At 40.9% G+C, this 22,671-nt stretch overlaps 1 protein-coding gene across 4 annotated transcripts in view; it reads left to right on the forward strand.

Moving 5' to 3' along the window:
* Tcaim (T cell activation inhibitor, mitochondrial) overlaps positions 1-22,671 on the forward strand; it is a 34,147-nt gene that overhangs the window by 1,626 nt on the left and 9,850 nt on the right. The window contains exons 2-6 of one of the 4 annotated variants that reach the window (XM_031343934.1): positions 1,631-1,700; positions 4,941-5,076; positions 9,429-9,585; positions 14,688-14,940; positions 20,921-21,043. In XM_031343934.1, coding sequence (XP_031199794.1) covers positions 1,642-1,700; positions 4,941-5,076; positions 9,429-9,585; positions 14,688-14,940; positions 20,921-21,043 — 728 coding nt within the window. In that variant the 5' untranslated portion in view covers positions 1,631-1,641. Of the gene's footprint in view, positions 1-1,605; positions 1,701-4,940; positions 5,077-9,428; positions 9,586-14,687; positions 14,941-20,920; positions 21,044-22,671 lie in introns of all 4 variants that reach the window. The other 3 variants (XM_031343935.1, XM_031343936.1, XM_031343937.1) reach the window with 3 other exon arrangements.

Raw genomic sequence — 22,671 nt, forward strand, 5'->3', positions numbered from 1 at the left:
AAGAAAGAAAGAAAGAAAAGAAAAAGAAAAGAAAAGAAAGGTAGGTAGGTAGGTAGGTAGTGTGGTTTTATCATTACTTGAGAGAATTTCTTTCTAAAAAAATTACAAGATAGTTATAAAGGTAAACCATAACTAAAGTGAAATTGGTGTGAAGTTAAGTTAATTGAAATAAGTTACTTTCAAATACAGATTGTGCCAAGGGGCCAAAGCTCAATCTTGAAGACCTCTATTTGATAATTTCTGTGCTTGTCAAAAGTAATGGACAGAGGCAGTTAGATCTACATAGCAAGTTCCAGGCCAGCCTGAGCTACATAGAGAGTTGTAGACCTCAAGGAAAGGAAGGAATGGAACAGAAAGTAATACCACTCCTAAGTAGATTCAGTAGTCATTTATACTGGTTTGTAAATGAATTTTATCCTTCCATATCTACTTTCTGCCCACATAGTAGACCATTTCTTAGGACAAGGCTCTTCCCAACCTATAGGTGTAGCCCCAGGAAGTCTCCCGTTGCTCTTCAAGTCTGATCATTGCATTTACTGCTTTATGGTTTTCTGCATGTATCTGTGTCCTGCTTCTCTACCCTTTCCTCATAGGCTAAGTTTAGTGAGAACAACAATTGTCTTAATGGTCAATGCTTTACCTTGGACCTAACACAGAAGCATGGGTGAAGTGGTAAAGTAAGGACTCAGAATGCCGTCTGAGTCTGATGAGACAATGAGGAGTGTCTCTTGTCCATCTGTAGCCTACCTGAGTTTTTGTCTAAGTGGAAGGGCAGTGTACTCTGTGGAGTACCGACAGCTGTCATGAAAATTTGTCTGCAGACAGAACTCCTGCAGCTGACATAGCTACAATAGGCTGTTAGAGCTAGTGTCACTAGCGTTCCCCAGAACCTGCCCATGTTCTGAAGCAGTGTGTCTCTAATCTTCTGAGAGTCTTGGATTCTCTATATAGCTAACTGCAGCAATGGCAGAGGCAGACTGATTTCTTTCAGGGATTTTACTCAGTTGAAGCTGAGATCTTGATTTACACTGCAGAAGGAAAAATTTTTTTAAGATAAAACAGTATGAAGACAGGTTAGAGTTTATTAAGAAAAGACTTTCATATATAAGGGTGTTAACAGGAAAAAATATCTCTTCCCACAAAGGTAGTAATTATAGAAAGTGTTCATGTTACATATCAAATATGGATAACTGTAGCCCTGGAAGATGAATTCAGTTTCCCCTGAATAATATATTCCAACTTAGAAGCAGTTACATGGGCTTTTAGTCACAGAACAAAAGAAAGTCATAAATAGCTTGTAGCACTCTTCGAGAAGGTTACAGAAGGTTAGGAAGTTGGAAGAAGGATCTCACACACACACACACACACACACACACACACACACACTCACACACACACACAGTATCCCCTCCTGGAACTAAGCCAAAATAAACTCTTCTTATGTTGCAGGGTTTTGTTTTGTTTTTTATTACAGCAACAGAAAAATAAACCACATCCTCACACACATAAAACGATTTTAAATGTTTTATTAGGTTAATACTTAAGCATTTCACTCTGAGGATGGTAACATCATGGTAATATGTTTTTGACCTTTCACTTGTTCAGTTCTTCTGTTCACTTCATCCATTAGGAAATTAATGGATGCTTGGAAGTTGGCGTGCTTATTCGGAAATGTTTTGCCACCTGAGGCCTTTGAGGAGGTAAGCTCTGTGGTCCACTCTGTTTAGAGGAGGGCCTGTTGTGTATCAAGCCAATTTCAGCTTGTTTTTCAGATCTCAAAATTGTATCATTTTATGGTTTTAGGCAGGAACAAAAAGAAAGAAAGAAAACTAATATGAGTAACCAAACTGTCTAAGGCTCCATTCAAAGCAGGAAAAAACAGATCCTAACAGAATAGTTAGTTCTATATGAAACATGAAGAGGAAAAATTAATTAAACCTCTCCCAGAATGGTATTATATTCCCAATCTACAGAGCACATACTTTGATGTTTTAGAGTTTAAAAGAAAATGACTATAATAATTATACAACTCCTCCTCCTGGTACACAGTAGATATGCAGCACATATAAATAAGTACAACTTGGATAAGTGGAAGTTTGTAACACAGAGGAAGTTTGAGGGTTTATAAATCATGTAAACGTGAAGACTAAGGAAGATCATTGGAGCTTGGCTGAGGGTTCTCTGGAAGAGATGATGACACAAAGTCTCATACAGCCCAGGCTGGCCTCAAATTCATTATGTAACCATGGCTAGTCTTGAATTCCTGATCCTTCCCCTTGTACCCCACTGGAGTTACAAACTTCTGCTACCACACTTGACCACAAATTTTTACATAGAGTATTTGAGAGCAAGTTAAAAGGACTGATTAAAGACTCAAAAATGGTTCTTGCCATATAGGAACTGTGGAAGCCATCAAAAGTATGTGTATAAGAAATGCAATTGCCACTGGGCAGTGGTGGCGCACACCTTTAATCCTAGCCCTTTGGAGGCAGAGGCAGGTGGATTTCTAAGTTCAAGGCCAGCCTGGTCTACAAAGTGAGTTCCAGGACAGCCAGGGCTATACAGAGAAACCCTATCTTGGAAAAAAAAAAAAGAAAAAGAAAAAGAAAAAAATACAATTGTCCCGCTCCCACCCCACCTGGGCAGCACCCCACCTGGGCAGCACAGTAGAGATGAACCTTGGTGGGGGGTGAGGTCAGGCAAGCAAGGGACAGCTGGTCCCATCATTCATCTGCACTGGGATAGCCTCTCGATTCTCTCTGGCTTCTCTCTGTCTGCAGCAGGTGGGTGGGTGAGCTAGCCCTGAGGTCGTGAGAGTGGGAGTGCTGGCCCTGCCCCTGCCCCTCACTGGCTGTAGCATTCAGGAGAGTGGTCCCTGTACCTCACCTGGGTAGCACAGTAGAGCTGGCCCTGATGGCTAAGGTGCAGAAGAGAGTGGCCCTACCCCCCACCTGATCATTATAGATAGTGCAGCAGAAGCCAGAGGCCTTGAAACAGACCAATGACTCATTGCAATGAACATTTGCAAGTAAACTATGTTGACAAAAGGGTATATAGTGTGTAACACATTACAGCTTCCACAATGAGTTTTGTTTTTTAATTCTATCTTATTTTCTTTGGGGGGGGGGCAAGTTGCAAGGGCAGAGGGCAGATATGAAGGGACAGGGAGATGAGTGGGATTGGGATGCATGATATAGAACTCCCAAAGAGTCAGTAAAAAGTTTTTTTTAAGTAATGTTTTAAAAAGAAAAAAAAAATGAACAGCATGTAATATTGTTTGGGAAAAGACAGGCAAGCAGGCTAGTGAGGAGGCTATGCAAGCTGTGTCAGCAGTGACAGTCTGGTAGCAGAGAAAGTAGACAGGACTGATTTCAGAAGACAGTATAAAGAGAAGCTGCCAGGCTAACTTGAGAACAGGTGTAAGTGGTGTTACCTCATTTGGGTTTTGTGCTTTGGTAGCATTGAAAAAGGATGTTATTCCACAGAGTCAAAAATAGCAGTGTGAAGGTGGGGATCCCAGTGCCTTCAGAGGTCAAATCAGGAAGATCTCAAGTTTGGGCCACCTAGGGATAAGTTAAAGAGAGGAGATGAATAAGGTCTGAACTGTCTTCCTTGCTGTCCATCTGTCTGTTCTCACTGTGTATCACTGGATCAGACTCAGGTTTTCATATTTACATAGCACTTTACCAACTTAGCAATCCCACTAGCTGCCTTATTATTCGATCTCCTTTACTAGACCATCTGTACACTTACCTTATAAAAGGCTCAAATACATGCAAAAATAAAACAGAAGGTAACCTGAAAATATACTGGTGTTTTCCAGATTGTTAAATCTTCTGTAGGCTGGAGGGATGGCTCAGAGGTTAAAAGCTCACACTGCTCTTGCAGAGGATCTCAGTTCAGTTCCAGCACCCACACAGGTTGCACATAATTGCTCATGTGTGTCCATTGAACTCTTCTGGTCTCCAGACACCTGTGCATATTTGGCATTCAGTCACACAAATACACATAAAGAAAAATAACAAATCTAGAAATCTTCAACTTAGTTCTAGAATCTCTATCATTTTAACAGTATAAAACATGCCTGATAGGTTGTTGAGACTCAGCATGCCTGATAGGTTGCAAAGCATGCCCAAAACTTAGACACTTCTATTCTATTTAGAATACTTAGAATGGAAATGTAAATTTCAGTATTCAAAGATAGGCACTGTGGAATTGCTCCCCAAGAATCATAAGTCATTTTCTTTGAACTAAAATACTGTAGTAGTATTTTCATTGAAGAAATTAAATAGTACTTTAAGAACATTCTAGACAGTTTGAGACAGGACTTAAGAATGGGAATGTTGGGGCTGGTGAGATGGCTCAGTGGGGAAGAGCACGGACTGCTCTTCAGAAGGTCATGAGTTCAAATCCCAGCAACCACATGGTGGCTCACAACCACCCGTGATGAGATCTGACGCCCTCTTATGGTGTGTCTGAAGACAGCTACAGTGTACTTACATATAATAAAAAAAAAAAAAAATGGGAATGTCAAGTTGTCTTATTAGAATTGTTACCATTCTGGAAATGAGGAAACTGAAGGACATCTTCCTCTTGATACCCCACTGCACTGGAAAACAGGACATTCTCCACTGCACTGGAAAAAGTACACTGATGTAAACTAAGGAAAACAAAACAGAACTTCAAGGAGAAAATTGTCATCTGTGGTGAAGCCAGCTCCTAGAGAGCCATGGAAGGAAGTTCTGCTCTTACTACTACTGCTCATGCTGCAGTAAAGGGCTTTAACCACTATTAAAACCTGACAGATTGTAGCAAATCAGTTTCTACCTCCTTCTCCGGTTTTCCCCTGCATGGTATGTTTAGGTTCGCTGCACCTCCTACATGGTGCTGTATGGTGGATGTATGTGTGTCACAGAGAGTAATCCCTGTGTCTCTGATAGGTTCTGCCTGAGGAAGGTCCTCCCTCATTGGCTTCACTACTCTCGAGCTTTATCAGGGGCAGAAGCTATCAATGCCTTGAGGCCTTTCTACTTTGCAGTTCATCCTGATTTCTTTGGACAGCACCCCAGGGAAAGGGTAAACACATATTTTTTAACTTATTGTCTATGTTTAGTTGATTTACCTTTGAGTCAATATAATGCAGAAAGTCCTGTAAATTTGGATTATTCAGTCATGATAATGGTTGACATAGAAGCAGTACTAACTTGAAAATAATAAAGTTTCCAATTAGTAAATTTAGTGGACATTTATAATAGAGCAGTTGAAACCATTGTTTATTCAAAGCTGTCATTATTTATATAAACAGTAAAGTTGCCACATAAGTTGAAGAGTGTAATAATCATGTTTCTGCAGTAGTTTTTGGAGTAAAATAAAAGGCTTGAGAGGAAACTGCCTTTCTTCACCTGATGGAGTCTTTGTTGGAGGGATGCCCTGGGTAGATTGTCAGTGCCTGGAGACATCTCTGCATGCTGTGTGCTTCTGAACTTGAGCTACCTGTTTGGTGTTCAGGGGATGCAAACTGGCAAAAGTCCTGGGGCAAACTCAGAACCATCAATATTTTTAATATCAGATAGTATTATAGAGCTAAGTGCATTAGAGTTATCTCATTGGTCCCTTTGGTTTTTTTTATTAACATTGGTCCCTGATTTAACCTGTAATAATAAACCTTGGGTACCAGGCTCAAGTGAACACCCTTGTCCAGCAGTGGTGTGCAACACAGCTTGAACATTGCTGCACTTCACTACTGGGGATGAAGACCTAACTGTAGTCTACATTGTGGAACAACCAAGAACAAGCTTGCTCTCTGCCCTGTACAGCTACCCTCTGCCAGCCACTCTTCTACTTTAGTAAACCTTGACTGAATATAACACCTTTTCTGAGTTGTATGAATCCCAGCTGGCCACTGAACCTGAGTGTGGTCTTGAGGACTCACTCACCCAGTGTCTCTGGGCTGACCACGTGTCTTCCCTCCCTCGGCCGCTGTGATCTGAGCACTGACCCTTCGCCAAGCCTTTATGCTCACTGCTCCCTCAACTTGGACTATCCTCCTCAGAGATGGCTTACCTTTGCCTCTCAGGGAGCCTCTCCCAGGCCACTGACAGCTTCTATTCTATCTTCCTTTCCAGCAGCTCCTCTTCTTGCCCATCAGTATTTTCTCGTATCTGTTTTCATTCCGAAGTGCCTGGCTCCTTATTTTTTAGGTCTATTATTTGTCCTCTATCACCAGTGAAATGCAGGCCCATAAAGGCTTCTCACTCTTCTGGCCATTACCCACACAGCTCTGACACACCAAAACCTTGCCCTCTGCTGAGTACACACTCAAGGCTCCAAGTCCAGGATTTCATACTAGTACCCACTAGTGAGGTTCTTTTCCTTTTAATACTCTAAATTTAAAATATGGGCTATTAGTAGCTTTCAAAATATACAGATCAATATAAAATTCCCTTAAAAATCTCAATCTGGCCCCAATTTCCTGTGCCCCCATTCCTGTTCATTTGCTACAGATCATTGAGTATACTGACTCCCACAAGACCCTTCTACTGTTTCTTCTAGCAAAAATAAAAACATCAAAAGTAACTTTAAAGATTCCAGTTTCACTGCGCAGTGGTGGTGCACGCCTTTAATCCCAGCACTTGGGAGGCAGAGGCAGGTGGATTTCTGAGTTCGAGGCCAGCTGGTCTACAGAATGAGTTCCAGGACAGCCAGGGCTACACAGAGAAACCCTGTCTCAAAAAAACTGAAAAAAAAAAAAAAAAAGATTCCAGTTTCATTTCATTTTGGGTAGAGTTGGGTTCGGTTTTGATTTTGAGACAGGGTGTCACTATAAGCCTCAGACTACTCTCAAACTCAGAACATTTCTTCCTCTCCAGTTAGCTTCCCAAAGGGTTTGTGATCAAGATCTAGCCCTTTTGGTTCGTTTTGTGGTTTGGTTTGGTTTGGTTTGTTTGGTTTTGGGAGTGTCTTGCTAGGTAACTCACGCTGACCTCAAACTTGCAGTGAATCCAGTTGGACTTGGGTGTGAGGGTAATCCTGTCATGACATCTGTCACTTGGTAGGTGACCTGGCTGATTAGGCGGGTGTCCTCTGCATCATACCTACTCTATGTGCATCCCATCCCTCCAAAAACTTGGTGCTTCATTAAAAAGGATGATGTTCTCTGATCCTCTGGTGTATCCTAGTAGCTGTGCTCCTTACCAGAACCTCAAAACAAATTCTCAAGGTCCAAATGCTGAGATTTCAGGAGGACACTCTTGCATGAAGCAAGACTTAGTACCACAACTTGCTAACCTAACTTGCTTAGAGAGCTTTCTGACCAAGTGTATCATATAATAAATTCTAGAAACAAAATGCAAAATGACTTCTACTCTCAAGATATTGTGTGAAGGAAGAGAGATTTAAATAATCAAAAGCAGTTGTTATTGCCAAGCTTGCATACCTTTAATCCCAGCAAGGCTAGGAGGACAAGGCCAGCCCGAGTTATATAGTGAGAACTCTAACTTTATCTCAAAAACAAACAAAACAGTTGTTCTTAATCTAGGCTTAGAAATATACAGTTTTACAGTACTTTGGAGACTCAGGCATATAGACCTTAAATTCAAATTCAAGGCCATCTTGAGCTTAATAGAGATACTTAGAAAAATAAAATAAAGCCAGCAAGTTAGCTCAGCCAGGAAAGTCATTTACTGCCTAGGTGGCCAACTTGAGTTCAGTCCCTAGGATCCACGTGATGGAAGGAAAGAACAGGTTCCAGGAAATTTTCCTCTGACCTCTACACATCGGCTATAACATGCACACAACACATCCATACACATGTGCTCATGCTCACGTGCGTACGTGTGCACACACACATTTAAAATATAATAAAAGAAGCAGTTACTGTTCCTGCCATTCTTTACCAACAACATTTCTTCTTTCTTATACAACAATTGACATTGGAATCCTTTCATGTCTATGCATCTCTGTCGGAGCCAGCTGACAAGGGTGAGGCTGAAGTAGAGAGGGCGACTGAAAGAACGAGAGGACCACCGCTCTGCTGGCAATGGCAATAAACTTTAATGCGAGAAATCTTTTATAGTAAAACACAGTAAGACTAAAAATAGAATTTAACAACAATCATGTAGCACAATCTCTTAGCACTTTCTCATGGCAAAGCATGCCCACTTCTTCATTATCTTACAGTAAATATTTTTCCCCCATGGCCAGGTGCATGAGGTCTGTTTCTTTGATCCTTGCACGCACAGCTCTCAGTAGCCTTGAATTACTTCCAACACATCTTGGGTTCATGGAGCAGTCATGTCCTCAGCTGCAGGGAGACTATCAGAAGGTGTCCCCTCCTTCATGGAGCGGTCATGCCCTCGACTGCAGGGAGATTATGTGAAGGTGCCCCTTCCCTGCCTTTCAGCAGGGGGGCCACCCCTAAATCTTCCCCTATGCCAAAGAACATTCCCACCATTCAGCAGAGGGGCCACCCCTAAATCTTCCCCTATGCTAAAGAACATTTCCACCACACATCTCTATCCCCTCTTTTATGCTTCTCCTCTTTTGGGGGACTGTGTAGTACCCCAGTAATCAAGAGGATGTTGTTATATACATCAAAGAGCACATTATACCCTTTACTAAAAAGTAAGCTGGATTCTCTCTTATCTGGTTATTTGTCATATAGTTTTGTTTACTACATATATATGGGGATTTTCTTAGTTCTGTTTTTAAAAAAAAAATGCATCTCAGTGGTCTGTCATGCAAATATTACGAGATATAATAAATCTAATTATATTATCACTAATGTATTGCTTTGGGATAGCAGCCATAGCTAAGCTGGTTTTCCTCCTACATGATGAAAGACTCCGACCACCTTTTACCCTGATGCTCGCTCACATGTTCTGTCTGACCTTCAGCAGTTACCACTGCTAACCTTTCCTCTTACCAAATAATCTGTGAAATCCCAACATTTCTTTAAGTATTCATGTTCAGTTATGTGTATATGTATGTGTCTGTGGAGGCTAAAAAAGGGCATTGCATCCTTTGGTGCTATAGTTATAAGCAGTTATGTAGGAGTTGCCACATGGGTACTAGAAACTGAACCCAGGTTCTGTGCAAGAGCAGCCCAGTGCTCTGACCAGTAAGCCATCTTTCCAGCTCACAATTTAAAAAACAAAACAAAACAAAACAGCATCTCACTGTATAGCTCTGTTTTTGGTTGGTTGGTTTTGTTTTGTTTTGTTTTGTTTTGTTTTGTTTTGAAACAGTGGTCTGGAACTCATGGAGATCTGCCTGCTTCTGCCTCTGGGATTAAAGGCTTACACCACCAGCCTAGGTTCCCTCAACATTTTTTAACAGTAAATTACTTAATATCTTCAATATATGTAAAGACCACATAATAGTCTCTTCTTTCTTTACTCACATGTAAATGCCTTTTATTTTTTTTCTAGGAAGTCAATGAAAATTCTCTTAAGAGATTAAGTGTCTATTTAGAAAATCTCCAGAAACCAGGCTTCAAATCTCTGAAACCAACTCAGCTTACATTTTATATAAGAGAAAAAACAGCCCAGAATTCCTCTGAAGGCCAGGAGCCTGTCAGTACTACCGGTACGTTGTTTATTTCTGTTGTGTCCCTGCCTGCTTCATGTGAAATGTGTTCAGTAATTCTGACATTGCCAGAATACCTTCAGATTTGAGCCTTGATTATTGACAACTATCATAATTGTTTTTCTAGAATTAGATTCTGTTCCTAGCTGGATGTGTTTAAGCAAGTCATTTTTATGTGTTTAAAAAAATGTTTCCCGAAGTATTCCAGCCAAGTATTGGTTGGGGTGCATGCCTTTAATCCTGGCACTAGGGAGACAGAGCAGGAACATCTCTGTGAATCTGAGGCCATTCCTGGTCTACAAAGTAAGTTCTAATCCATCCATGATGGTGTATAGCTCAAAGAAAAGCCAGGTGATAGAAGGGCAAGAACACTTCAGTGGGTCAGTCAGCAGGGTGGGGTCTGAGCTGAGGCATACTGTTCAGATAACCTGGGAACTAGGTGCCTGAGGATAATGAGTTTAGGCTTCTCTTTACCTGGTCAGAGTCCTTCTGTTTGGAACATTGTCACCAGCACTGCCATTTCCAAGAACCACTTTGGACCTAGCAATTATAAAATTAAAAGTAAATTGTTCTTTTTCATTATTGAATTTTTATTAACAGTTTGGCATTACTAAGAGATTGATGTTTCTATTCTTTGTTAATTTCATACATAGATGATATATTGTGGTCATTGGAAACCCCTGATATTCTTTGCACCCGTTCCATTTCCATACAACCTTTTCCAGGACAAGCACTCTCAACTTTCATATCTTCTCTTTATTGCTTTATTAGGGCATTTTTTTTCCTGTTTTCATGACAATATATTGCATTCTTAAAGACCTAAGTCATTTTTCCAGCTCTGGATTCTTTTGGTTGTCCAAGTGGAAGTGAACTTTATTATCAAAGTAAGCATTAAAACAAGATAGGATTCAGTAAGAATTTCTCTGAGTTAATGCTTAAACAAATAGCTGTAGCCAGCCTTGGCTGAGCAAGGTCCAGAAGTCCTCCACTGCCAGCTAATAGTTAACTAAAAACTATTCATTAGCAAGAACAGGTGAAGGCAGAAATTCAGTTAAAAGTGAGTGACTTTTTAAAAGATAGTATTAATACATAAAGCATTTTTATATACCAGAGGAAATCAGAATATCTCCGTTACAAAATGGACTTGACTCGGATAACAGTAAACCAGCAAGCTGAAATGGTCAGGTGCTGCTCTTTAAAGGGTCTGCTGGTGACCCTTTACATTGCTATCATGTACATGGTAGGAGTGCTTCTGCAGGCCAGGTATGATGGAGGCAGCAGTGGAAGGATCTGGTGAGTTTAAGGTCAGCCTGGGCTACAGAGTGAGTTAACAGATCAGAGCTACATAGGGAGACCTTTTCTCAAAAAGAAAGAGGAAAAGAAAAAAAGAAAGAAAATTTCTTCATGCTCTGATGTGGCTATGTAAATTCAGACTTTGTTTTTAGTTCTGGGGATTGAACTGAGGGTCTCACATTAATTAGCCAGTGCTTTACTTGTGAGTGGCATTATTCCCAGCCCCACAGAAACATCTACAGTGTATCTTGTAATGATCTCACCAAAAACAGCAAAACTGCTATTCTCAAAAGGAAGCCTAAGGAACTAACAGTCTGTCATACTGGATAGCAGCCTATGTGATAGAGTCAATAATCAACGAACTGGTAAACTGATAAATATGGAAAGTACAGTTTATTCCTTGACTTAGTTTAAATTTTTTATTAGATTTAATCTTTTTTGTTTTTGTTTTTGAAGACAGGGTTTCTGTGCATAACAGCCTTGGCTCTCCTGGAATTCACTTTGTAGACCAGGCTAACCTCAAATTCAAGAGATCCACCTGCCTCTACCTCGTGAGTGCTGAGATTAAAGGAATGTGCCACTATGCCAGCTAGATGTAACCATTTTTTAGTTGGGTATTTTGCCTGCTTGTATGTCTGTATATCACAGGCTTACGTGGTGCCCAAGGTCAGAAGGACACCAGCTCCCTGGAACTGAAACTGCAGATTGTTGTAAGCCACCATGTAGGTGCTGGAGTCAAATCCAGCTTCTCTGCAAGAGCAAGTGCAGAATGTCTGTCACCAGCTCTGCTTTTTAAAGCCCGAGCTTATGTAGACCAAGTTGACTCTGTCACAAAGAGTCCCCCAGCTTCTGCCTCCTCAGTGCTGGGTGTGTTCCTGTTAAGCTATTAAATTAGCTATTTTAAGTCTGAGTTCCTTCTTCCTGAACTTCAAGGGGAGACGTTTGAATTTCTCTTTTCTCCTACCAATAGTCCTCAAAATGATCCTATTAAGAAAAATGTCTTACTTTTACATGTTCTGTATTGTATATGTTTGTCAAGCAGAGTATATCTGCAAAAAGGAGTTAAGCTCTGGCTCTAAGAATACACATCTCGCCGGGCAGTGGTGGTGCACACCTTTAATCCCAGCGCTTGGGAGGCAGAGGCAGGTGGATTTCTGAGTTTGAGGCCAGCCTGGTCTACAGAGTGAGTTCCAGGATAGCCAGGGCTACACAGAGAAACCCTGTCTAGAAAAAACAAAAAAACAACCACAACAAAGAGTGAGTTAACAGATCAGAGCTACATAGGGAGACCTTTTCTCAAAAAGAAAGAGGAAAAGAAAAAAAGAAAGAAAATTTAACAAAACAAAACAAAAAGAATACACATCTCCGGAGGGTTGAGGAGCTAGTTCATCAGCAGGTACTTACCATACAAGAATAAAGACCTGACCTCAGATTCCAGCACCTATATTAAAAAGCCAGCTGTGATAGCATGCCCAGTAATCTCAGCACTGTGGGGAGGGGGTTGTAACAGGAAGATCCCTGGAGTCCGGGAGTCAACCAGCTTCACCTAAGGGATTACTCAGATCCCTCAGAATACGGTAGACTGTGCCAGAAGAACAACACCTGAGGTTGGCATTGACCTTCACAGACATGGAGGTGCACACACCAAGACACAACCAGAAAGGAAGGGAAGAAGGCAGGCAAGCAAAGCACATTTCAATCTCACATAGAATATCGGAAATTACTTTCAAGCCCAGCACTCTTGGAAGTGATAAATGTGTTGTGTTGTTAAATTGACTAGCATGTAACTGCTGAAAAGAATAGGCTCGTTTCTACATATAGATGTGGAAGGTGTTGATCCTACCGAGTGAGAGTAAAACCACCAACCCAAGCTTTGTTTTATGTCAGACAGGGCTATCTCCCTAAAGCAGGGTTTGAGAAAATAGCATTGAACAATGGAGACAGTGGGTTTTTATAGCCCCCAAACTGCAAGACTGGAGCTTTCCAAGGGTTGGGGGATTTGTGGTTATGTAGGAAATTGGCTGAACATCTCAAAATTATTTGGAAGAACATCTTACTAGGGTGAGGGTCAGGGTATAGTCAGTGTATGGGGGTGTGGAACAAATCTAATTCAGAAAAATATATCAAGACATAGTCAAACCTAAATTTTATAGAAAACAAGAATGAACTTATTTTAACCTTATAATAGGAAGTCAGGCTAGTCCACCAAGTTAGGTGCAAAAAAATTCAAAATAATAGATCTATCTATAGTGATATCATCATTACTAAAAGGAACAATTTAAAATGAGTGAGTGTGTGTTTAGAACATACATGTGTATATACATGATAACATTAGCATATATGTGATAAATACAGTTCAGAAAAGAGTATAGAAAAGGTTAGACCAGTACTATCTAAGAGAGCTTATACAAGGGACCCTGTAAATATTCCACAGATGAACCCTCAAGTATAAGCAAGCACTAGCCATGTGACTCTGAGTACCTGAAAGGTTGCTCATGTGATCAAGGAATAGATTTTAAGTTTTATTTAAATGTTTTTTATGGTGGTGGTGATGGTGTACTTAGGAGGTAGTTATTGTTTTGAGAAAAAAAAATCTTAGCCCAAACTAGCCTCAAACTCACCAAATAGCCAAGAACAACCTTGAAGTCCCATTTATCTGCCACCCCCTCCCACAAAAGCTGGAGTTGCAGGCCTACACCACCATCCTCAGCTTAGTTTTAATTATTTAATTAATTTAATTGTGAATATACACATTGTGTGACATGATTAATACATGTCATTGGAAGATTATTAATAGTTAACAGTTAATGTGGTTATATCTAGTAAAGGTGTGAGATTATATGCCTGTTAACAGACTTTTATTCATGTGGATGTGTGTGAAACTTGTGACTGTGCTAATAAATTTTTTGTAGCCCAGAATAGTAGCACAGTTTAATCCCATCACTCGGAAGGCAGAGGCCAGCAGATATCTGTGAGTTTGAGGCCAACCAGGGTTACATAGTGAGAACTTGTCTAAATTATAACTAATAATACTTAACAGAATTTAATTTTTTGTCAGGGCTATGAATCAAACCTAGGGCTTTGTGCATTCTAGTCAAGAACTCTGCCAGTGCACTATATTTCCTGCTCCCTTGTGTAATTTTCAAGCTTCTTTTACATTTTGGGTGTTGGACCCAGAGAGAGGTTCTGTGATTAAGAAGACTAGCTGTTCTTCCAGAGGACCTGGGTTCAGTTCCAAGAACCCATATGGCAATTCACAACCATCTGCAACTCAGTTCCAAGGGGATCTTACACCCTCTTCTGGCCTCTCTGGACACCAGGCATACATGTGGTACACATACACACACACACACACACATATACACACAAAATACATTTAAAACATTTTTTTAAAGATGAGCTGTGCACACCAACACTAGGTAGATAGCCTGGGCCTCCCCTGCCAATACAGGTGTCCCCAGTACCCTGCTCTCTGCTAGAATCTTTGTGATGGATGTGAAAACACCCCCTCTCTTTAGTGACAAGATTCACCACAGGCAGAACTGAAAATAGTCTCCAACCCCTTCTTGACTGGGATGGCACCTATTCCTGGTGCCAAACTAGAAAGAAATCCATAGAAATGAAAATTCTGCTGTAGACTTTGGAAGAGGACTTGTTTTTCATTTGCTGATGATTAACAATGGGGAGATTTTAATGGATAATGAAATGTTTTTAAAGATTCTAATTTTATAATTGTTTCATGAAAAACGATTCTGAGCTAAAACAAGTAATTGTCTGTATTAATTGTCTGGGGGAATTATATTCTCTAGGATTCCGAGCAGTCAGACTTACTTTGCACAGCAGCGATCTGCTAAGCACAGTATTGTGTATTCTCAACTCCTGCAGTTTGCCTGTTGAACATGTCCAAAGCTTGAACACTAATGTGCATTCCCAGCCTCTCAAGGAAGCTACAGGGATGCCTGATAGACCCATCAAATGGCACAGGTCCTATTACTCCTTTACTGGGTTCAAGGACCCTGATGAAGACCTCGCACGTGTCTCAAGAGTGGAAACAACCCTAACGTAAGTAAAGGTTCTATTTAAATAGCCTCATGGAGTTTCTGTTTAAATGTAGTTCTGGTTTTGCAGGAAAAGAAATTTTAGTAATATATTTGAAGAAATATATTTCATATGGTTTCTTAAAATTGAAGAAACACTTTCTTTTTTTGTTATTATTTAATACCAGATACATGCATAAGATTTAAGTTTTTAAAATAAGCTCTTTACACTTTGGACATTTGCAGTCTATGTGGAGAGTTCAGAGGTAATTAAGTTTAATAATCCATACTTACAGAAAAACACAGCAGGTGTAGTAGCACATGACTATAGTCCCAGCCTTTGGAAAGTAGTCAGAAAGTAGTTAGTAGGATGAACAGATGAAGGTCAGGCAGTCTACAATGTATGATGAATCCCTGTCTCAAAATAAACAGACAAACAGGTACCTTAATAAAATATCATCTTGACTAGATAATTGAAAAAGAATATTTTTGAATTATAAAAATTAGACATGTGTAGGGTGTGTAGTGCTTTCTTTTACTCTCAGCATTTGGGAAACAGAGGCAGGAGGATCTCTGTTACTTTGAGCACAGCTTGGTTTGAGGCCATAGTTGAGTTCCCAGGGCAGCCAGGGCTACATAGTGAGACCTTGTCTCAAAAAACAATAGCAACAGCCAGAGCGGTGGTGGCACACGCCTTTAATCCCAGCACTTGGGGGGCAGAGGCAGGCCGATTTCTGAGTTCAAGACCAGCCTGCTCTACAGAGTGGGTACCAGGACAGCCAGGGCTACACAGAGAAGAAAAAACAACAACAACAAATAGATATGAAATATTTGGAATACTTTGTTTAGTAAACTGCTGTTAATGTTTTGATAACTTGATGGTTTTTAACTTATTTTTTGATTAGGACAGATGTTCATAGCATTATGTTTAGTATAGAAAGCTGTAAAACACTATGCCCAATATGAGCCCATTTTTATAGAATATATTTGTAAAGTAAAAGGACAGATGATTTATCAAAATATTAGCATATATTTCAATATGTCAGTTTGGTAATTTTGCATAATCCTATTTTTTGTTTTCTTTTATTTGTTTGTTTTCTGAGACAGGCTAACAGCTTGTGTAGCTCTGGCTGGCCTGGAATTCTCTATGTAGACCACCCTGGCTTTGAATTTACAGAAGTTTGCCTGTCTCTATCTTCTGGGATTCAAGGCCCAACCAACCAGGCCCAGCCAAGCCTAATGCTTTTTTTTTTTCTTTTTCTTTTCCAATTTTTAAGAGAAGACTCCTTAGCCAGTTCCATTCTATTTCAGCGCTTGTATCCAAAGAAGCCAGTAACTTAGAACATTATCCATTGCTATCCACTGCCACTGAACCTCCCATGTAGTATCTGCTCTAACACAGGACCCCTTGTCATCTGGCTACATTTCCCCCAAGGTGAAGAGGAAGTTAGCAGAAAGGGAAACAAGTGTGTGGCTGTGGCATGAGTGTGTGTGGGCAGGAGTCTAGCTGTGAAACCTGTGTCTATTCATGACTAGTACACACATCACCTCTTACATTCCATTGCTTAGATTTCCTTCTGCAAACATGCTAAAGGGAGATGGAGATGTGGGAGATGACTTAGTGATAGTGCAGAAGTGAGGGCAAATGTGAAGGGTAGCCATGTGGGGAAGGTAGACATAGACAGCTGTCAAGTCTGATACAGCCTGCCAAAAGTCTGCATACACCTTAAGAGGAAGCTGCTTGCTTACCTTGACCTCTGTAAAGGTGGACATGGTGCTGGGGATATATAAAAAATGAGATTGCTTAAGTCAAGACAAAAAAATAAATAACAAAAAACAAAAACAAAAATGAAGACGTTGGACCCTGCTCAAGCTAAGGATTTAAGGGTAAAGTATTAAAGAGTTTCAGACAAGCATTACGTCTGTGGCTCTGTGGAGTATTTCGTAGAGGACAGTTCTGGTTTCAGCTGAGTGAGCATCCATTACTTAAAGATTGCCCCAAGGACCCAGAACTAAGTTCTGGCTATCTGGCAAAATAATGAAAACAGACTGAAACCAGAAAAAGATAATTCAGCAATAGTCTCCAGGGTTTCATGTATAAGCTGATTTTTTTATAATTCTTCATTTAAATAGTCAATAAGATCCCCATCTTTAATATGATAGACTTTATTTTATTACCTTGTTCTAGATAGTGAATTCTCAAGAATAGGGCATGTGCCTGTCATTACTGAATGCTTAACCTTCATGTATTCACAGAACCTACCCAATACCTTAAATGACCTGAGTTTAAAACTATGGAATAAATATTAAGGGGGAAGGTATAGCTCAGTGCAAGAGCACTAGGAAAACAAAGTAATGTTGGTTGGAGTAAACATGTGATGGGCTGAGTGCGCATTAGCAAATTCTGGGTTCCATATGGAAATTAAAATCAGCACAGGCAGGCAGGCAGGCGGGCAGGTGGGCAGGTCAGCTTGACAGATGGGATTTAGCAGTGCAGGTGCAGTTGCTCACCTTAGAGCCCTCCTGTCAGCTTCATTAGCATGCACTCAAAACACTACTTCAGAATTTGCCTTTGTCTTGTGAGCCACACTGCTGTGAATTCCCACAGAGCCTGCTTTGTTTTCTGTTCAGACTCTGGTGGCTTGCTCTGTACCCTTAAGGGGAACAGCTTTCCAAACTACTGTTTCAGGAAATAAAGTCAGGGAAAATTGATCACTATTAATCAGTCCAGTTACCATTAGCTATTTGTCATGACATGATGGTGAAATTGTCATTAGCTAAATAGAATCTTTCCTAGCTTTATAGATAATGACTTAGCATTATGATAGATGCTTAGCATTACACAAAGTCCTTTAGATGATTTGAATGTTGATATCTCAGGGACTTACATGAACCCATTAGAAGGCCTTATAGAATTTGAGTTTAGCTTTAAGCAAGTGTAATTTTATGGCAGAAGGTCCAGGCCAAGCATGAAAGAGGGCAGTACTATAAGAGAAAGAGTCCTGAAAGTGGACCGCAGTGTAGACTGGGCCTCAGTGTCCAGATCTGTGATCCCTGTACTTTTGTTTTGATTTTGACGTGGTCTCACTAGTTATCTGTGGCTAGGCTAAAACTCACTGTGTGGTCCAGGCCAGCCTTGAACTTCCAGAGATCCAGCTGCCTTGCCCTGAAGAGTACTGAAATTAAAAATGTGTGCCAATCCCAAAAATCACTATGTAGACCAGGCTGGCCTTGAACTCACTGAGATCTGCCTGCTTCTGTGTCCCATGTACTAGAATTAAAGATGTGCACCACTATGATCAACTTTGATCTCAGAATTCTTAAAAAGGGGTATGGACAGGATTAATTGATATGCCAAGTAGTGAATCAAAAAATAACAAGCACATTTCCCTAGCAGTAAGGCTCACTTCCCTGTCCTGCCGTCCAGAACCTTCATGATCCTCCCCCCCTCTTCCCTGTCCTGCCGTCCAGAACCTTCATGATCCTCCCCCTCTTCCCTGTCCTGCCGTCCAGAACCTTCATGATCCTCCCCCTCTTCCCTGTCCTGCCGTCCAGAACCTTCATGATCCTCCCCTTCTTCCCTGTCCTGCCGTCCAGAACCTTCATGATCCTCTCCCTCTTCCCTGTTCTGCCGTTCAGAACCTTCATGATCCTCCCCTCTTCCCTTTTATCACGCCTTAGGCCCTCCCTTCTGCAGAACCATCTGATCTGTACATTCTGGTTCTTCCGTAGGTGAATTTGCACAATCAGCACACCCTCCCTTCTTACCCATACACCTCTGGTTCAGGTCCACATTACCCATGTACAGAGCCATCCAGCCAACATTAATTTATGAGTTCTCTCTTTTTGTGACACTCTGTTCTCCTTCTAGTAAGTCTTCTTTTGCATGAAGACTTTATCATCTCTATATTCCCAGCACACCACCATATTGGATATCTGGGATAAATATTTATTTGATAAACGTATAATGATTTCATTATTTTGCAGGTTTTAAACTGGATACATCTTAATGCTTTAGCTCACATCTAAAATGATTGATGGAAGCACCTTCTGTCAGGGCTTTGCCAGGCACATTTAAGCTCTCTATCCTATACTTTTTCAGGTATGCCTTGGGAGGAGTTTTGTGAGTGCTCTGTTCACTCTTGAAACTGTTTCTTTCAGCTCCTGGAGCTTTCTCTTGCACAGGCATGCCTGGTACCCACCCACCATCTCGTTCTATGAACACACAAATGCACATACGCACACACAGCACACACACAGCATACATTACACAGCATACACACGCGCACATGCACACACACACAGCATACATACATTCATACAACATGCACACACAGAAGACACACACAGCATACACACATGTACACATACACACATGCACACACATACACACAGCACACACACGTGCACGCCCGCACACACACATAAACACATGCACATAAACATGCACACATGTACACAGCATACACATGCATGCACACACACAGAAGATACACACAGCACCCACATGCACACACATACACACATGCACACACAGCTCACACATACAGCATACATACATACAGCATACACACACACACAGCATACACACATGCACACACACAGCATACACATACATGCGTGCGCACGGACACACACGTGCACACATACATACAAGCACACACACATACACACATGCACACACACAGCACATACTACCTTTTCAGCTCCCCTCCCTAGGACTCTACCCAAGTATCTTCTTTCTCTAGACTTCATTTGAACAACCAAAGATTGCAGCAATAACACATGTGCCTGTGTCTGACTGTTCCAACCAAAGACTGTAACAGTAACACACATGCCTGTGTCTGTCTGTTCTTAGCACAGCAAGTGACATCATCGAGGAAGGGCTTAGGATGCCTTCAATACATCTCTTCTGACAGCTACTTCTCTCTAATCCTTAAAACATTCTTTAACATTTATTTTTCCTTATTAGGTTATTGGAGAAAATATTGTAGGAAATAAGAATAAGAGAACATCTTTTCTACTGAGCCTATTTTATTATGAGTTTGATGAAGATGAGTCAAGACTTCAGCTGGGTGCTGGGCTGGGAAAAAGAAGTGGACCCCAGGGTGGTAAAAAGGCACACCTGGGTGTGCCCTGGGAACTCCATGGCTAAGGAACTAGAATGATAAGGTTTGCCTGGTAGAAGGCTAGGCAAAGAGAAAGGAGTTGTCTTTGAGAGTATAGGGTACTGCAACCCAGTATTAAAATTAAAAGCAGAATGAGGTTCTGCCAGGCTAGAATCCACAAGTAGTCTTTAAATTCCTTCCTCAAGACACATTCCCTCTCTCTTGCAACTGTACATACCCCCATGTTTGCTCAGGTGCTGCATGGCTCTCAGTTGTGCCCTCACCTGTGGAGTGACTGTGCAGAGGAAAGAGCTAATGAGCCAGCAAGGTTTTACAACTGTTTACTGTTCACAACTGTAAACAGATTTAAAGGCTTAAGAGAATCTTCACATTCTTCAAAATTGTTTCTCTAGAACCTAGTTATAGGTTTGATCTGATTAAAATTTAATTTTTTGCAATACTTAAAGAAATTGCCATAACAGTAACATGACTCAACAAGGGTAAGCAGCCTCTTGAAGTAGGCTTGTTAGAAGTAAAGGTCTGAGCCAGGCAGTAGTGGCACAGGCCTTTGGAGGAAGAGGCAGGCAGATCTCTGAGTTCAAGGATAGCCTGCCCTACAGAACAAATTCCAGGACAGCCAGGGCTCTGTTGCATAGAGAAATCCTGTGTCCAAAAAAAAAAAAAGAAAAGAAAAAAAGAAAAAATCTGGCTGAAATTTCAGCTTAACAGAGATCTAGTTTAAGATGTGTGTTTGGGACTGTTGATTGGTTTGTTTTATTTTTGTTTGCAGTCCTGGGGATGGAATTAAGGCATGTGCTCTGCCTCTGACCCCTATCAGCAGCCACATGTGTGTGGTACTGGTGGAAAGATAAAGTGTTTCTTCTGTTTTGGGTCTAGGTCCTGGTTAGGTAGCAATGGGAAAGGTGCTGTTAAAAAGCTGAAGAACAGTCTGCCACTTAGGAAGGAGCTGGATCGTCTGAAGAACGAACTATCTGAGCTTCTGCAACTTTCAGATATCAGGTAATAAAGAAAATGCCGTAGTTGTCTTAGACAGTGGCTTATTCCTATGAAGAGGCACCATGACCAAGGCAGTTTACAAAAGAAAGCATCTAATTGGGAGCTTCTTGACAGTTTCAGAGGGTGAGTCCATGACCATCATGGTCAGAAACAGATAGATATGGCATTAGAACAATAGCTGAGAGCTTAGATGTTGAGACAGCAACCATGAGGTGGAAAGATTCTGGGCTTTTTAAACCCATCCCCAATGGCACACTTCCTCCAACAAGGCCACACCTCTTAATCCTTCTCAAATAGTTCCACCAACTAGTGAACAACCATTTAAACAAATGAGCCTATGGAGGCCAGTCTCATTCAGACCTCCACACTTGTGCACACATTCAAATATGCAGGAATGAATGTAGCTCCATTAATAAAATGCTTACTAGTACACAGTGGGCCCCGTATGATCCCCAGCACCATAAAAACTTGGCATGGTGGTATACACCTGTAATCACATGATTAAGGAGGGAAGACAGAATGATCAGAAGATGGGTGGCTTTGGCCAAATGACAAGTTCCAGACTAGCCTGAGAGTAATGAGACCTTGTCTCAAAAAATACTCTGTTAATTAAAGTAAAAAGTAGTGAAAGTACGGGAGTTACCTAGTGCTAATACTTTGCAGGAGTTAAGAATTTGGCTGTGTAATTTCTCTGATAACCTAATATTCTTCAGTTGTCATTTTGTGAATATAATCAGATATCTCTAAGAACACTATGAGGAATTTTTGTTTAAAACAGAAGATTTAAGCTTTGATATTTTGGGCATAATAGTAGAATTTTTTTATTACATTTATGTGTGTGTGTGTGTGTGTGTGTGTGCGCGCGCGCGCGCGCTCGCATGCACTCGCACACATGCCATAGCATATGTATGGAAAACAGGTGTCATCCTACAGGAATTAGTTGCCCCTTTCCACCATGTGTATATGTGTGTGTGTGTCTCTGTAACGTGGGAGACTGGGGGGCTGAACCCAGGTATGTATTCAAGGTCTATCTATACTCTAGCATCATGCTCTATTCCAAACCCCATCCTCTTATTTTAAAATACAAACAATATACTTCTTTTTTAAGTCTTTGCAGTACATTACCATGACAACAATGCTTTTACTCCTGTGTTTTAGTCACTGTTCTGTTGCTGTGAAGAGACACCATGACCAAGGCAACTCTTATGAAAGAAAGCATTTAATCAGGAGCTTGCTTATAGTTTCAGAGGTTTAGTTCATTATTGTTATTATGGCAGGAAGCATGGCAGCATGCAGGAAAACACTAAAGCAGTAGCTGATAGTTCTACACCATGATTGGTAGGCAGAGAGAAGACCCTGAGCCTGGCATGGGCTTTTGAAACCTCAAAGCCCATGCCCAGTGCCCCACCTCTTCCAATAAGGCCACACCTAATCCTTTCAAATAGTGCCAGTTCCTGGTGGCTAAGCATTCAAATTTGTGAGCCTGTGAGGCCATTCTTATTCAAATCACAACACCTGATAATTCTTTTTTTTTTCTTTTTTTTGGTTGCTTTATTTAAAAATCCACTATCTCTTCGGGCTGGCAAGATGGCTTAGTGGTTGAAGGCACCTGTCACCAAGCCTGATGACTT

This window comes from Mastomys coucha, unplaced genomic scaffold (assembly GCF_008632895.1).
Source record: "Mastomys coucha isolate ucsf_1 unplaced genomic scaffold, UCSF_Mcou_1 pScaffold23, whole genome shotgun sequence".
Lineage (NCBI taxonomy): Eukaryota > Metazoa > Chordata > Mammalia > Rodentia > Muridae > Mastomys > Mastomys coucha.